We start from the raw sequence: 18,065 nt of genomic DNA, 5'->3' as shown, positions 1-18,065 counted from the left end.
TACGTTGTTGGCATCTGGTAGCTTTTCACTTTATAAGGTTGTATTTGAAAAATAATTAGGAGTCTCAAAACAGAAATTATAAAACCTTGAATATTTACCAGGCTCCACAAATAAAAGTATTTGTTCCTTTTTGTCTTTTAAATTGATTCCTTGACAAAGATTGGAAGAGTAGCATCTTTTGATATATACTGTATAGGCTAGATTTTGATCCTTGAATGGCCACCAGGGGGCATTGCTGCATTCATTGGAATAGAACTTGTGGTGAAGTTTTCACAATAGTTGTAGCTGCTCTATTTGAGGTTTTATATGGTGAAAGGAAGTTGTTAGTGCTTTTGCAGCACTGGCAAATCTGAAAAGTGACCAAGGTTAGAGTGGCAAAGGAATTATGCAATTCTATATAAGAATTGTATGGTTTCATCCATAGAGGCATGTGGAAGGTGCCTATGAATCTATGAGCCAAGGTGTGAAATTATTTTGACTCTGACTCCCACTGTATAGATTGGTAGCATGCCAATTATTGAGATTGTGGTTCAATATGGGATATGATATAGCAACTGTTTACAATTTTTCCATCCTTGTCTGCAGTGCTCTGCAGAGGCACCCTTTCTACTTCAAGTCTCATTAACCAACTCTCCTTCCCCCTGCATACTCCTTTCTACCATATATCAGGTTTTGCATTATTATCTTATTAATTAATTTTTGGCAGTGCCTTTATCAGCCCCATGCATAACAAGCATATTTTTCTGAAGGAGCAAATCCCACTTTTGTAGACAAGAATAGGAATTGAAAGATGGTGACAGTGGGGTGAGATGGTGAAAGAAAGCAGCCTCTGTAAGATAACTTGCACCCGGTTGCAGTGACTTAGGCACATCATCATCACAAACCCATGCTTGAACCCAAACTGCTTACCACATAAAGCTACTTTTCAGTCAACTTCTTGGATTAGCTATACTGTATGTGTGAACCAGGCCTTAGATGAATACTTTTGCTGTCAGGCTTGTGATTCTTAAGTTATAAATAAACTCAGGTATCTTGTTTTCCTCTTTCCATATTTGTGCAAAAATACAGATTTTATACTATTTTTCTTGTTTTTCTTGTTGATTGTGTCCTGAATTAGCCTGATTAATCCTGGCAAAACTCTTAAACTTCACAGGTGACTCAAGTGTATTTGTCTAAGAATATTGACTATTAATCAGCAGATTTTGTTTCAGCTGCTGCGCCTCCCTTTGTTTTATTGTTGTTAGATAGTACTGTTTTATTCTGATGTGATTTTAACCAGTCTAAGCTGCACTGAATGATGTATTCACATTTAATGTGAGGCAATTGTTTTTGTTAGTTTGCGTAATAAATTAAATTCTATACATTTACTTTGAAGACTATTTAAAGATTTAGCAAATCTTTTTGCCTTTATGAAAATAGTATCATTTTCAGTATTGATGTTTTCATTTGTTTTCAAGTACAGTGGTACCTCGGTTTGCGAACGCAATCCGTTCCAAGGAGGCATTCGCTCGCCGGGGTATTCGCTCGCCGCAGGCACGCTTCTGTGCGTGCACGAAGCACCGATAGAGCGCTTCTGCACACGCACTGCGCAGATCGCTTCTGCACATGCGCGAGCTGTGCAGATTGCGTCTGCGCATGCATATCCGACGCCGTGGAACCCGGATGTAAACACTTCCAGGTCCGTGGCGTTTGTAAACGGAGGTTTTCGTAAACAGAGGTAGGCGTAAACCGAGGTTCCACTGTACAGTAAAAAATAAAAAATGACTAGATCTATGTTCTGTTCTCACCCCTCCCCATTATTATGTCAGTAGAGTGCCTTAGAGGCTACCTATGATTCTGAGAACTTTGAAGGATAACAGCTGTCTGTGGATCTCTCTATCCACTGAACACTGATAGATGGGCTCCAACTGCTTCAGATAATACTTGGGGCTGCTTATACATTCCTAGCAACAAATTACAGAGGGGTAGCTCTGTTAGTCTGTTTTTAACCAGAGCTCACTTTGACAAATACATCTTTGTAAATAAGATTACTCTTCATTGTTCATGGTGGTTGTGTCCTAGCTGATTTAAATAGTGGTTTCTTTCATTGATTTTTTTGAGTTGCATCACTGAATAGCATGGCTAGATAGAGGCTCTCCAATTTACACTAGGTATTGTACTAACAACAACAACCACCAACGACATAATTTGTATAAAAAGTTACATTTTCTGGGTCAGGCAAACCCTCAAACTTAAAGCAGATAAGGATTTGGCTCATATATTCTGTTTATAAAATTGAATTGTTCTAGAAATTATCATGTAGGTGGCAGTGTGATCAGACTGGACCTGCCTGGTACAAAGTAACAAGTAGAGACCTTGTAACAAAGTGTTGCAATGTATCCCTGGCAGTCCTGTGCAGAGCTCTGTCTGAAGCCTGGGGCGGGCTTCTTGGCTGCAAGAGCCTGATCCCTGGTGTGCATAATGCTTGTAGCAAAGGGAACTAGACACCCCCGCACCCAGCAAAAAGAGAGTTAGCATCAAATATAGTATTCCCTGTTGTTCTTGTGTGAAAATAATTTTTTTGAACATTTTAAAGTGCAACCTGGCTTATTATACATGCAACTGATTGCTGAATTTGTTTTGAGCAGAAATCTTAGAGGGGTAATTTTAAGAAGATTACATTGGTTGTGACATCTAATGCAGGCTAGATAAGGCTTGCAAATTTTAAAATTATAAGAGAATATGGACTATATCAGAGAATGGCTCCTGCAGGATAGATAAAAATGGACATTTTAAATTTAATTTTTTAGAAAATGAATCTTGCTAAAATTTCTAAAAAAGTTTTCTTAAAAACAATGCTTTAAAAATCAATTTGTATTAAACATGTTATACCTATGCTTTCATTCTCTTAAAACTAAATTCATGACTGCTAATCAAATAACTAGTTTTCTATGTAAAAGAAAAGCATTGAAAACAATAACTGACTGAGATTAAGTTTTATATTTAGTTATTTATTTACCTGCTCATCATTTAAACCAATTCCACAGCAGGATACACCATAAAAATATGTTATATGTAATAAAATATACAATCTGAAAACCAAACCGCTGCAATAATACATCACATTTTCATAGCAGCACCATGAAAACAGTAAATCATCTCCAGTCAATTTAACTAAATGCCTGAATAAAAAAATAAATATATATATCTTTAAAAGAAAGCTAAACACATCAGGGTTTGCATCACCCTAATTCTTGAGGGCAGGGCATTCCCATTATGATTTGGGCTTGGTGATATCTGGTTTTCAATATCACAATATATCACCAGCTAAACATCGCGATATCTCGATATATCACGATGTCTGAAATAAGGCTGGAACTTATAATAATCTGGGAAAATATTGGGGGGGAATAAAAATCTAAATTTGATGTGCTTAATTAATTGCAAATTTACTCAGTGATAGCATGTTTAACTAAACCATTAAAGATTTCTGGAGAATATATTATTGTTCTGTTAAGGGTCTTATATACCCATAGGAACACCATGTTCTTGGCTCCGCAACACATTGGGATCTGTTGTAGATCAGTGTTAGAAAATCAGATAGACAATCTAGGTGCCACTTGGTACCTGAAAACTAGGTTACAGATGGCCATCCAGCCTCTGCTTCAAAACCTCCAAGGAAGGACAGTGTATAATAATAATAATACCCCACCCATCTGGCTGGGTTTCCCTAGCCACTCTGGGCGGCTTCCAACAAGACATTAAATAGAACGATCTATTGAAACATTAAAAGCTTCCCTAAACAGGGCTGCCTTCAGATGTCTCCTAAAAGTCTGGTTAGTTGTTTTTCTCTTTGACATCTGGTGGGAGGACGTTCCACAGGGCGGGTGCCACTACTGAGAAGGCCCTCTGCCTGGTTCCCTGTAACTTGGCTTCTCACAGCGAGGGAACCACCAGAAGGCCCTCAGTGCTGGACCTCAGTGTCTGGGCAGAATGATGGGGGTGGAGATGCTCCTTCAGGTATACTGGACCAAGGCCGTTTAGGGCTTTAAAGGTCAGCACCAACACTCTGAATTGTGCTCGGAAACGTACTGGGAGCCAATGTAGATCTTTCAAGACCGGTGTTATGTGGTCTCGGCGGCCGCTCCCAGTCACCAGTCTAGCTGCCACATTCTGGATTAGTTGTAGTTTCCGGGTCACCTTCAAAGGTAGCCCCACATAGAGCGCATTGCTGTAGTCCAAGCGAGAGATAACTAGAGCACTTTGAATTGTGCTCGGAAACGTACTGGAAGCCAATGTAGGTCTTTCAAGACCAGTGTTAAGCCAGCAATTTGAACTGACAGCAGCCCAAACACCAGCATTGTCTGCACCTTAGTTTCGAAATGTATGAAGCCTTTACTGCAGAAGTAAATTGATGCATCTTTGCCTGAACAGAAGCAGGAGCCAAGCCACATTGATCTTATCTGAAGAAGAAACTTTGTTTGCTGATCGGAATCTCCATCCCACAGGAAGATTCCAATAAACATGGCTTTAAGGCACACACCTTGCCTCTTGCTAGGCAGAGTAGAGACCCTGATAATCGTGCTTAGGCTGATACCTGTGCTGCATCTCTATTCTGCCTAGCAAGAGGCATGGGTGTGTGTCATAAAGCCACTGGGATCTTTTGGGGGGAAAGCAGTGAAGCTGGGTCTCTGCCTAGCAAGAGAAGGGAAGCTAATTATTAATGCTGGGCCTGTCTCTAGCAAGAGGCATGGTATTTGCTCCTTGCAGATTGTGCAGGCAGAAAGCAGCTTTTACTGCAAAGAGGCGGCAGGGGCTTTTACTGCTTAGAGGTGGCAAGGGCTTATGCCTTGCAGATCTGGCAGGAAATGCCCATTTACCTTGCAGTAAAGGCTTGCTGTAAAGTGCTGCTTCCTGCCTGCCAGGTCTGCAAGCCAGCTGGGCAGTGCATTCTCAGGGTGAAAAAATATGAAAACTTTATCACAGTCTGGAGTTCATACCTGAATACAAAGCTGAAAAATGGACAAACTGCAGCTAAAATATCATGTTCATTTTTCACATGGTCTAGTCCTTCCCCTGCCCACCCCCCTAATATCATAGCTGCCAAGTTATCCCTTTTTTAAAGGGATTTTCCCTTATGCTGAATAGGCTTCCTCGCAAGAAAAGGGAAAACTTGGCAGCTATGCCTAATATTCTTAACAGGGTCTCTTCTCTAGTCTTCAGAGAGTAGCTGGAAGTGAGGAGGCAGAAAAAGGTCCTCCTTTCTTTCCACTTTGCAGTTTTAATTTGAAATCTTAGGCACAGTGCTGCACCCAGAGCTGAGAAACTGCTCGTGCTAATGAAATTCCCTGTCACAAAATGCACCTAGAACAATAGGAATTTCAAACACTGCCTAGGCCCTAAGTCGCATAGGGCTTTGTAAGTCACCTCAGGCACCTTGAAACGTGGTTTAGTAGCTAACTGCCAGCCAGTGCAGTTTCTGTAGTACTGGTGTTATGTTTGTGACTAGACACCTCCCTTGCCACAGTATTCTGCACCAGTTACAACTCTTTGAACCAAATCAAAAGACTGCCCCACATAAAACACCTTGCAATAATCTAGTCATGAAGTAACCAATGGAAGAACCACTGTAGCTAAGAAACAGAAACAGTTACAGATGGAGTACTAACCAGAGCTGGTAAAAAGGCACTTCTCACCATGGAAGCAACTTGTGCCTCCATGGATGATTCTGGATGTAAACCAGTGCTAGATTTATAGGTGACACAATAGTTGCATATTTATTACAGAGGAAAATTATATATAAGTAGCATAGACATCTTGTTTTTGCCTGATGGAAAAACACTGTTCTGGGCATTCCGTTTCAAAGTAAGGGATTTTGCTTAGTATCCTCATGTGGGTAGAGGGAAAGCAAAAACAAACAATTTATTTTACAATTCCGTCCCTGATCTCTCAGAAAATAATATTTGAAATAAAAAACAGGGATCTGGATTGCATAATGCCAAAGTTTTTGACAATACTCTTAGCTAGTATAAAAGTTTTCAGATGCAAATCAATATGCATCAGCTGTTATAGTAAACGATTGGAATACGTTTTTGTTCAGGAACTTGTATTACATGGCGGTGGTGGTGGGGGAGATACCTGATTTATACCAATTATTATTTGATGTACTTTTCTGATATTTATTGATTTTAAATATTTTGATCTATTCACTTTTGAGTTTTTGTACTGGAGGCTGTTGCTTATACTTCAAGATGACTGCTAGTGCTGCCTCTCATGCCATTTTTGCTAACAGTTTTGTCTTATTTCACCTGTTGCATTCAGAATTTCACACAAGTATTACAAGAATTGCTGTACAGTAACTTTGATCTGAGACTATAGTATAGTATGCGCCCTCTTGTGGGCAAATCCAAATTTATACTTAGAAAGAATACGTGCATGTGTAAGGATTACTTTTGAATGGAAGCCCTTTTCCTATAACTTGTTTTATGAAAAGAAGATGACTTAATTTCTTATATGTCTTATATGGATCAAAATGGATCAAAATAACCATAGAGAACCAGCTGTATCAATAGAGTTGCTTATATTCTTACATCTTTAAAAAAATATTTTCCTCAATCTTCAAATTTATTGCTTCTGCCTAAAAGATACACAGTTCTAGTTGCAGAAGGTATACTATGATAATGAAGGGCATATGGGTGCTTTAATACTGTCTGCTCTGATGACTGTCCAGGTTCTCCAGAAGAGGTCTTTCCCACTACGTGCAACTTAATCATGTAACTGGAGATTGGATTAGGAACCTTCTGTGTGCTAAACCTTTGCTCTACTACTGAACTACTGTACAGCCTTTTTCTTAACCCTCAGATGCCTCTAGCACAGTTATATTTGTTATATTATAAACTTAAAGCCTACCAGCAACTGGACAAAAATAAGATCAAAATAAGCTGTCATTTTTCATAATATAACTGATTATTAAGTATGTTATACTTTTGTTAGGATTTGTAATTGCCTTGTTCATTTTTTGGTAACAGCCCTTAAAGCTGCCAGTTGTAATTAGCATCCTGAATTAGAAATTTATGTAGCCACGAGATGGATATGGTCCATGCCAAGTAAGTCTTGAATAGTAAGGTGAAACCCAGCATTGAGATGGAATATAATTGCATTTTCTCATAGTAATTTTTTTAGTACATTTTAATCTTTTACAACAAAATACCTTTATGTTGGTTGATTACTGTGTAAAATTGCAGTAATGATTGGTCTGGCATCATCATTGGAGACAGCAAACACTGACCTTTGGGGTGGGGGTGGAAGCATTTGAGAAATCTAAGGCACCCTATTTTGTCCTATCAAAAACTTTGATCTTAAACTGGTGGGCTGGGAACCACTCCTGGGTCATAGCATAATCTAAGGTGGGTCATAAGAGCAGCACTAACACCGAACAAATATATCGGGGAGGGGGGGGGAGATAAAGAACTGGATCACTAAATGCATGTTTGGGTTAAAGGTTGGTTCTGCATCTATAAAGTTGAAAATTACTGTGTTGAAAGAATAAGAGTTTTAGTAGGCTGAAATATACCCGGAGGATACTTTTGTTCTTAATTGCATTTCATGATAGCATAATCCTTTTGATTTTTTTTTAAAAAATGTTTCATTCCTAATGGGTGTTGAAATGTGTAGTCATCTGAACTACATGAAACTGAAAGTGACTTGTCTAGATGAACATTCTCTAATTAGCCCCCATCCTGAAATTACATTATATTTGTTCTGTAAATTGTCTGCAGAAAGTTAATCTAAACAGTATAACACCATTGCCCTGATCTAGCTAAGATCTTCAGCTGTTAAAAAACAGATAAATGTGGCATATACAGTTTCCCAAATCTGATCTGTCTTCCCTTTGCTACTCTGTAACTGGCCTGTATGATGTATGTATTTTTGTGCTTTATGGTTTATTAACTTCTAAATAGCAGTAGTTCACTATCTGCCTGTAAGTTCCACAGTGATGATTATGCAAAAGTTGCCTTTTGATATCCCATAAGACATTCTGCAGATGTGTGGAGATTAGTGAAACTAGCTAGGCATTAACTACTAGGCATTCACTTATTTTCATTTGTCAGGTGCTCTGTATGGCTAAGAAACTTCATAGTATTGTGTTTTGTTAAATGGTCAGAATGTATAATTAAAACTTACTTGACATTAAAGGCTTATTTCACACTATGTAGAGATAAACCCAGGTTTGTGACTAAGCGTATCTACATCAGGCAGCCACTCATTACTCCCTGACAAGTGTAGGGAGGACCCAAGTGATTTCCAATACTTTTTCAAGAGTCACAGTTACACTTCAGATGTGCAATTAACTCACTTTATCTGCACATTAAAAAAACAACAACAAATGTGTGAAAGGAAACTTTTTTACCTTGCTGATTTATAGTAATGGTTCATCAAGAAGTTACTACTTTCACATGTTAATTATTTAATCTAGAGGATCACTAGAGGCATGTGATTAGATTTTTCTAATTTCCCAACTGTGCAGATAAATACACAAAACTGAATAACCTACACAAGTTTTAATTGGCCACATTTTTTGCGGGGGGGGGGGGTTGACTGGTGACTTTACAAACTGCTTACCTAGAAGAAGGTGTCATCTGTGTAATGTGTATCTATAAAATCATGGCAGTTGTTTTCCTTGTGTTAAAATCAGTAGATTCTTTACTTTTTTTAAATAGCTGCTGTAAGAATAATAAAGTTCAGTAAAATTAGTTTTTTACATACTTGGAAACTTTGCAAAATAAGTATTTCTTTCTCATTCCAGTGCTTGGGAGATGGGAAGTAATGATAGCTGGCATCCGAACTAAGATCTGTGTGTAGGCACTACCATCCCAACATTTCAGGATGAATGGGGATATGCCTCATGTTCCCATCACTACTCTTGCAGGGATTGCTAGTCTTACAGACCGTAAGTATCTCTCTTGAGTTTTGTTGCAATTCATTAATTAACCCCTTTGGGGAGCAAAATTATGAATTGCACATTTATTTTTATGGTGGGGGTGGGTTTAGTTTTCTTTAAACTCTCTCTCCCTCTATGTGTCAGGGATAAAAGTTGGAGGGGTTTTGTGTCCTTCTCTTGGGCAAATGACCATAGGGCCTTTGTGGAATCTGGTTCCTACTAAATAATGTTTTATTCATAATTTAATAAAAACTGTGAGATTGAAACCTGCATAGTGAAATGCAGCTGCTACACTATAATCTCTATACTGCCTACCTTCCTCTTTGGCAGAAGGATGGCATTAAAGGTTCCCTTTACTAGGCTCCCTTTGTGGATGGGTGGGCACCTGCACACTCCTAGGCTCCTCATGTGTGAAGATAGTAGGGATTAGGAAATTCTTTGTTTAGAGCATTGTTGATTTAGCTTCTGTGAAATCAAATTGACAGGACATATAAAACAAAATATATGGAACTGATAGTTTGACTGGTATGCATGATGCTTAATAGTGAGACTAGTTTTGAAATTAATGCATCTAGTCCAGTTATGGCATGGGTTTTGGCACTGGCAAAATACTGATTGTCACTAATGATGTAGTAGGCACTGTAACTGAGCACATTCCAAATCACAATCTGCACAGTGCTCAAATTAGCAATGGAAGGTGGGGATAAATGCTTTCTAAAACATTTATGTATTGGTGGAATAATGCAATTTTTTTTACCCTTTTCAAAATAGTTTTGAACCAGCTTCCTCTTCCATCACCTTTACCTGCTACAACTACAAAAAGCTTGCTCTTTAATGGACGAATTGCAGAAGAGGTGAACTGCCTTTTGGCCTGTAGAGATGAAAATCTGGTTTCACAGCTTGTGCACAGCCTCAACCAGGTTTCAACAGATCATATGTACGTATTAAAAGTCACTTCACAAATTAATGTCAGTTTCATTATAAACTATAGCAGAGGCAGGTTATAGATATTCTTGTGTTGTTCTATCCTAATAGAATGCAAGATTCTGTAATTATTGAACATGGCTGTATATTTTTCAGCAACAGATGACCACTTATCTATTATTGTGCTGGATTGGATGCCAGCAATAAACTTCAGATTTGTGGCTGTAGAAACTAATTTCAAAGAAGGTGGTTTGAATGGATTTTAAACTAAGAATTATTTTAGAGAACAGGGCACTTAATCAGTGCCCCTGTACTGACAAGATTAAACATCTCACCAGGGTCTACTCTGAATTATAATTTATTTGGAGAGATACGGGAGAGGGCTGTATAAAAATGTACGTATTAGTACAGTTCTAAGACTTCGCAGAGAAGAATTTCTATTTAGGAAAGGGTTCTGGTCTGGGGAAAAGTTGCGCTAACATGAACTCCTAATGAATGTGTGGCTTATTGACCTGATGAAAATAGAGTGAAGACAATATATTAAGTGTTTAAGCAAAGTAATCTTATGGACAGTAGTATGATAGAACAGTAGTGTAGGTGAGCTTAAGTATCCCATCTGTTGACCTGCTTTTGGCATGTGAAAGCTGTATTTGATTTAGAGATGTATAATCTATATTTTTTTAAAGCTTGCTCTGAAGAGGAGGTCATAACCAGCTGGCATGGTGTGTTCCCATGACACTGAGCTAGGCCTAATCATAACAACTTGCTCAAAAGTCCTGTAGGCATATTACATAGCTCCTCAAATAAAATAAATAAGATCTGGTGCTCAGGGCTGGTGCTAGGGTTTTTTGCGCCCTAGGCGAGATCACCTTCTGCCCCCCCCCCCGATTTCCCAGGGTTGACTTTTTTTAAAGAAAAAAATAAAAGTGGAATAAAAAAAATGAAAAAAAAAATAGAAAATAGAAAATAGAAAAAATAAAAAAAATAAAAAGAGAGTTCCTTGGTGGTTGTTGGTGAGGGGAAGGGGTAAAAAGCAGTCTCTTTACCTGGCCATCAGGGGTGTGGAAGGGGCGCCAAACTCAGTGGTTTCAGGCAGCTCTCCGTGGCCACCTGTCAATCAGCGGCCAACTCGCTTGCGGCGCAAAAGGGGCCAGCAGCGTTCCCGCCACTGTCCATCGCCCCAGCGGCGCAGAAGGGCCTGCGGGCCTCCCGCCGCTTTCTGTCGCCCCGGCAGTGCAGAAAGGCCTGCAGGCCTCCCGCCACCGCCCAGCCTTGGGGCATGCAGGCTCTGAGGCGCGTTGGCGGTGGCCGCCTGGCTGTCGCTGCTGCGCTAGGCGCGCGTGCGCTCAGTTGCCCCCGCCTCCCCGTCGTGTGGCGCGGCCCTGCGCCCCCTGCAGGGCATTGCAGGGAAGTGCCTCTGCCGCAAGCAGCAGCAGGAGGAAAAGCGGCGGGCAGGCTGGCAGTGCCCCCTCCACGACAGCGCTCTAGGCCGTTGCCTAGCTTGCTTATATGCTTTTCTCCCAAGAAGCAGGCGTATTTTAATTTTGTGACTGCTGTCACCATCTGCGGTGATCATGGAACCCAAGAAAGTAAAATCTCTCACTGCCTCCATTTCTTCCCCTTCTATTTGCCAGGAGGTGATGGGACCAGTGGCCATGATCTTAGTTTTTTTCTAATAGGTGATTGCTGTATTATTCATTGATACATCACATAAACCAAGGATGAGCAAAGGGTTATTTATTTTTGACAATTTATATACTGCTTAATTACAATGGTCTCTCAGTGGTGTACAAGTAACTCAATACAATGATTTCCAGAACTGAAGTGATTCTGGTTGTAACTGTCCAGAGTGCTGCTTCTATATACCATGTTGCTATACTACATGTTGGCTAGGCACTAGGAGACAAAGGAATGTGTTCTCATGAGGTAGTATCCAGGGGCCCAAGTAAAGTGAAGAACAACTATAGTTCAAATTCAAGCTGGGATAAAAAGTCAAGCAAGTTTCTCTAGACATTCCAAATTAATGAAGTAGCAATTGAAATCCAAAATAAAATAAAATAGTTTCTATCTTGTAGCTTCTTTTAAATAACGTTTATAGAACCCCTTTCTCCCCTGTTTTCTGCGTTCCTATAAGCACTACTGAACCTGACTTAGAATATATGTGAAGAAAAATAATTTAAAGAAAGGGTTTTTTACTTAATATTTTTATTTGCTGTTCTGTTATATCTTGCCATCAATACATACTCTGTTACCTTCATGCATAAAATGAAAATAAAAGTGATTACATAAATATAAAACATGAACATAAAATAATAATTGTAACATATCTAAATTCCTCCAAGTTGTTTAATTCCTAGATATCTTTGCTTAACTTCCCTTCCACTCTTTCCTTGGTTTCCTATCTACTATCCTTTTAAACTGTGTTTTCTTATTCTTCTACCTTATTCTCATTACCTTATATAGTCTCATGTTGTTACACATACTGCTGAGTGCTTGTTCAACCTGTTATGATAGTTTTCTTGTTATAATACTTTTCCTTACAGTCTATATATAATGTCCAGTCCTCTTTCAGTTTCTTATCATCTTTATTTCTTAATCTGTTTGTCATATGGGCTAGTTCTATATACTCTAATATTTTGAGATGCCATTCTTCTCTTGATGGAACTATATCTGTTCTCCATTTTTGTGCGATTAAGATTCAAGCGACTGTTGTCACATACATCCATAAGTTAATTTGTTGTTTTTTTTGTATTTCTGACATTATTCCCAGAAGAAAAACTAGGTTCTTGGGGAACCTTTTAAAAAACATTTTCTTAAGTTCATTATGAATTTAAGAATAATTCAGAGAAAGTTACCTTTGCTGAACCATCACAGCTGTGGGTACCTTCTGTGTTCTTCAGTTACAAACATGGAATTATCTGAATGACCTATGTTAGAAAAAATGTATACTTGAAACAAATCACTTGGAGACTCACTAATGCCACTTTGATTTATATATGCCGATGAAATTAAGATTCAAACAAATAAGGAAAGTTTCATTGCCTAGAAGTGATGTATATAATAGGCACCAATTTACCGTTAGGCACACACTAGCAGCAGTAGGTATTTGTTACTCCACCTAGAATTGTTCCAGTGTCAAATAGGAGTGTTAGTACTTGTGAGACCTCTTTGTGAAGAGTTTCAGCATTACTATTGACAGGTAGAGAAATCTAAAATGGGGGAAATACAGTGGTACCTCGGATTCCGAACTTAATTCGTTCTGGACATCCATTCTTAACCTGAAACCGTTCTTAACCTGAGGCGTGTTTTTGCTAATGGGGCCTCCCGCTGCTGCTGCCATGCCGCCAGTGTGCGATTTCCCTTCTCATCCTGGGGCAAAGATCGCAACCCGGAGCAACTACTTCTGGGTTAGCAGAGTTTGTAACCTGAAGCGTTTGTAACCCAAGGTACCAGTGTACTTCAAACAATGCCCATGTACTCTGTCATAGAAACATGAGTTGCAACAGTTCCCATTGGAAAGAAAAAAGGATATGTGTTAACGATCTTGTACAAATCCTCTGCTTAGTAACTTCCTGTATTTTTGAAAAAAATCTCACCAGTCCCTGTTTGTTTATCTCCAATGTCAGAGAATTGAAAGACAACCTTGGCAGCGATGATCCAGAAGGAGATATACCAGTCTTGCTGCAGGCTGTCCTGGCAAGGAATCCTAATGTTTTCAGGGAGAAAAGCATGCAAAACAGATACGGGGTACAAAGTGGTGAGAGTTTTTATTCATTTTATTATTTCTAAGCAATATTCAACTGTTTTACTTTTCCTTGTGATACTCTAAACTGATTTTGGATACAATTCAGATTCTTATAGTTGGTTTTCTGTTATTATATGAAAATGTGCTTTGATTTAGATGAATTAGACACAAGAGCATTCACTTTCAAACAAGTGCATCTGTTCCTAGGAGAGTTACTTTTTTATGTTCTTCGGCAGTACTTAGCATACCATTGGACCTAAGTAAATGTTAAATAGTTCAGCCACTTGAGGTTTATCCCAAGCCAAGTGTTTCAAGGTAGCAACCCAGTCAGATGGGCAGAGTGCTAATAATAGTAGTAGTAGTAGTAGTAGTAGTAGTAATATGGTGATTATTATTAGCATAATACCCGACAAACTTTTGCCTTTGCCATTGCTCCATTTCCTCTGGAAGTTCTGAGGAGATGAAAAGATGCAGCAAATTGGCAGCTCTATATTTGCCCATACATTAGTAAGGTCAAATTATGGTGTGGGTTCGAAACTATGCACATTATGATTTTGTGTGTATTGTCTGAATTGAACTATTGTTTTCTGAGCTGTAGAATAAAGGGGACGTATAGTATATTACTTTTTCTACTATACCTTCAGCAGTAATCCAGTATTTCATGTGTGCTACATTAAGATAAGCACCTATAACTGCTCTGAAAAATTGCAGAAAGCTGTAGGTCTATGTGTGCTGCTGAGAATGGATTTTGAGATGCTGGCCAATTTGTGTGTGTGTGAGAGAGGGAGGGAGAGAGGGAGGGAGGGAGAGAGAGAGAGAGAGAGATGTTGCTCAGATACCATTGCCATATGCACAAATGTGTTTGATGCTTGTAATACTTTATCTAGATAATAGCTTTAGTTGAAGATATTTTATAATAGTTATGACAAATGGAAAACAAAGCATTGGATTAAATATACAAGTGAGTAGATACTTTGATGTGACTTTTAAAACTTTTTTGTTTTTGTTTTAAGGAATGATGATGCCGCAGTACAAACTGTCTCAGAATTCCATGCATGGTAGTCCTGCATCTTCCAATTATCAACAAACCACTATCTCTCATAGCCCTTCCAGGTAAATGAAGTTTGTAACATAGGATTATAATTTTTTAAGCCTGTTTATAAAACCTATTTAATATTTTGAGTAAAGACTACTGTTTTTCTAAATATTGAAGTGAACCATAAAAAGATGGCATACAGTATAATGCAAGGGTTTAGGGGTAGGATTCAGTAGAGTGTGCATCCAGAAATCAGATATTCAACACTGAGTCCCCAACCCCTCAGAACTGTCTCAGTTACACCCGAAGTAATCCCTCCCCCTCAGAAGCAAACGTCCTTACTGGCAGTTCTCATGTCAACCTTTCCCTTAACAATTGATGCAATATGGGGGTTTAAGCAGAAGTTCACAAGATTATTTCAGGGATGTACATAAACAGAAATTCTGATAGATTCTACGAAATTGCATTTGATTCTCTGTTAAGAAATGTCAGTGAAATAGTAATTTGGGCAGCAAAAATTAAAATGAACATATGAAATACACAAGGACTGTTCTCCAAATATTTGGCAATAAAAGGAATTATTTGATATTTAATGCAAGGTGTGTTGACTTACTAAGGTCTTGGTATTATGCAAACAATGCACTTAAAATGCAGGGGAAAACCTTTTAATGCCTTCAATTATAATTTGAGGAGTTATTAGGAAACACATAGTATAATCAGTTAGAAAAGGTTGCTAGGATATACATGGACAAGGAAAGTAGTTAAGCACAGTTTATGACATTGGTTTTGAGATTTTCTGTAAGCAGCTTTTACTCAACAGTAGTGCTCACGATTTTATAGTGCTTGCAGTTTTTTTTCCAATTTTCATTTACTTGTGTAAAGAAAAGGAGGAAATTTGTTAATCTTTATAAATTCATTAGTCAGACTTGTTTTTCTAAAAAATTTATGCAGGGTTCATTATAGATCTTAATGATCTTTAAACAAATTTTAGATTCACACAGTCTGATCCCCCTGCTCTATCTATTCTAAATTATTGGAGGCATATTTGGCAAACCAGTCTGCCAGTAGAGGATCCACAAGGACTGTGACTAGTGCAACAGGGCTTTACCCTCCTCCCCCCCATTGACTCTTGGGGTGTGGGTTGGAAGAGCTCTCCAGAGAGTGTCAGGGGAGGAGGCCGTGGACCATTCCTCCCTGGGATAATACTGGTCTTTCCAACAGTACAGGACTATTTTAAGAATTTCCTCCTCTGGGAGATCTATATGGCCCTTCCATGAGTTGAAGAAGCTTTCTGCTCATGGAAGAGCACCTATGGATCCAATCCATTAATTACTAGGAATTGTATTATCTGTTTATTTTATTGTATAACATCTCTGAAATTATTTGAGGAAAATCATGTTTAGATTGACGTTCATATATGCTTTGTTTGGATTTTATCTACAGTCGATTTGTGCCACCACAAACAAGCTCTGGTAATAGATTTATGGCACCACAAAACAGCCCTGTGCCTAGTCCATATGCTCCTCAAAGCCCTGCAGGATATTTGCCATATTCACACCCTCCAAGTTACACGCCTCACCCGCAGATACAGCAAGGTATTTATTTTCTCTGTGTCTTTGGAATATATATATGTACAGAGTTGGTTTTTGTCACTTTATCACATTCTGATACACTATTCAATCTAAGTACTACTTCTTATATCAGAAATTCATACCTTACAACTGGTGAGCATTAAAACTGCATGAGCATTAAAACTTTTTCGGTTGTACTATAAAACAAAATACTAACACGGACAATAAGATGGAGTAATTGCTCCCATTTTTATTTCATAGAATGTATTACATGTACACAAATTATTCTCTTTAAAATAGAGAGTTATAGTTAGCTAATTTTTCTCTAAACCTTTATTTCCACCTATTTGATAACACAAGTTGTAGTTATAAACTACAGTAACTGGAAAACTTTAATCTTCAGAATAATTAATTTGTTTACTATGAGCCAAAGCTTAAAGCTTGAAGACACGAATTAGTTACTGTATGTCAGATCGTTATTTTAACAATGTTACTATTAACAGAATTGTAAGTAAAACAACAACAACAAATTTAATTACAATTCTGTAAGTTAATATTATATTATTATATTAATTATATTATATTTTTATATAATTGTTGTTATTATTATTATACCCTGTGTTTCTGGGGGGCTTCTGACACATATAAAAACATAGTAAAACAAAAGCTGGTACAATGAAAGTATAGGCTGCAAACAGGTGATTTTAAAAAAATATTCAAAACCATTCTAATACAGATTCATACTTTATATGCTGTCCCTGATCATATGTTGCACACAAACATTAAAGTGTACATGTCAGTAATGGATGCAAGTTTTTAAAGTTTTGGCCTAGAGTCACATCCCAACCCAACTATTTGCATGGGATGTTGTCATGCACTTCAGTTATATGGTGAAATAGCAAAGAACAGAGTTCCAGTTTGGGTGAAACTAGAAAATGTGTTTGCTACAAAAAAAGGAAAGTGTCTTAAACAGTTATATGTGTATGAGAGGGTAAGGGATGGAAGTGGGGAAAAGCTCACATTTTCCATTTAATGAGTGGGGAGCAGTGCTTGTGATCCAGAAAGCTACAGTGGAGGCCTAAGAGCAGTGGAGAAACTCAAAATACAGTTGGTTTGGATCAAAGAAGGGTAGAATGAATGGCAAGGTCAGGGAAACAGAGAAGACAGCAAAAGGGAAAGGTAGAAATGCTAATAATTACCTCTTCAAAGCAGGGAGATGGTGTAGGAATGGACTTCCTGGGATTCACAGTGACTCAAGAGTTAAGGGTTGGGGTTCTTTTTCAAGGTTTTTGAAGCAGTGAAATACAATATATTGTATTGTCACACGCTGTTAAGTTTCTTGACATCAAGAGGATGCCAAGGATGACTGCAAGGCAGAACACCTTAGTAACCATTAAGCAGATGGAATGGACATACAGAAAAAAAGCCACAACTCTCCTATGCCTCACAGGTGCATTGGGGTCAAAGTCTGTGTGGAGCTTAGGCAAAACATAGTTTAGGAACCATATTCATCTAGTCAGTCTTACAATTTGTGGAGTACTAGTTCTCAATATCTGATCTCTGAAATATGTTTTTAGTTAAAGAAAACATAGAAACCACACTGATTAAATATAAATATGAAATCTATGCTTGAAAATTTATGCTAGAAAATATTTAAACGTATGAATTCATTCCTATCTTCTCTTATTTCAGCTTCAGTATCCAGTCCCATTGGGATGAGGAATATACATGAAAATAAAGTTACAAGTCAGTTGTCAGGCAATTCAGCTAATCACCATGCTGATAATTCTAGACATGGCTCAAGTGAAGACTACCTGCAAATGGTGCACAGACTAAGCAGTGAAGTATGTAACAAACCATTTTTATGTT

General features: G+C 38.2%; 1 protein-coding gene across 3 annotated transcripts in view; it reads left to right on the top strand.

Annotated features, from left to right (window-relative positions):
- NIPBL (NIPBL cohesin loading factor) overlaps positions 1 to 18,065 on the top strand; it is a 136,425-nt gene that overhangs the window by 50,699 nt on the left and 67,661 nt on the right. For all 3 annotated transcript variants that reach the window (XM_035100720.3, XM_035100721.3, XM_035100722.3), the window contains exons 2-7: positions 8,786 to 8,929; positions 9,692 to 9,857; positions 13,471 to 13,601; positions 14,603 to 14,702; positions 16,069 to 16,220; positions 17,889 to 18,040. In XM_035100720.3, the coding sequence (XP_034956611.1) occupies positions 8,866 to 8,929; positions 9,692 to 9,857; positions 13,471 to 13,601; positions 14,603 to 14,702; positions 16,069 to 16,220; positions 17,889 to 18,040 (765 nt within the window). In that variant the 5' untranslated portion in view covers positions 8,786 to 8,865. The remainder of the gene's footprint in view (positions 1 to 8,785; positions 8,930 to 9,691; positions 9,858 to 13,470; positions 13,602 to 14,602; positions 14,703 to 16,068; positions 16,221 to 17,888; positions 18,041 to 18,065) is intronic.

Source organism: Zootoca vivipara, chromosome 10, assembly GCF_965207765.1.
Source record: "Zootoca vivipara chromosome 10, rZooViv2.hap1.1, whole genome shotgun sequence".
Classification (NCBI taxonomy): Eukaryota; Metazoa; Chordata; class Lepidosauria; order Squamata; family Lacertidae; genus Zootoca; species Zootoca vivipara.
The sequence above is the reverse complement of the archived record's forward strand: the minus strand, read 5'-3'. Positions and strand labels throughout refer to the sequence as shown.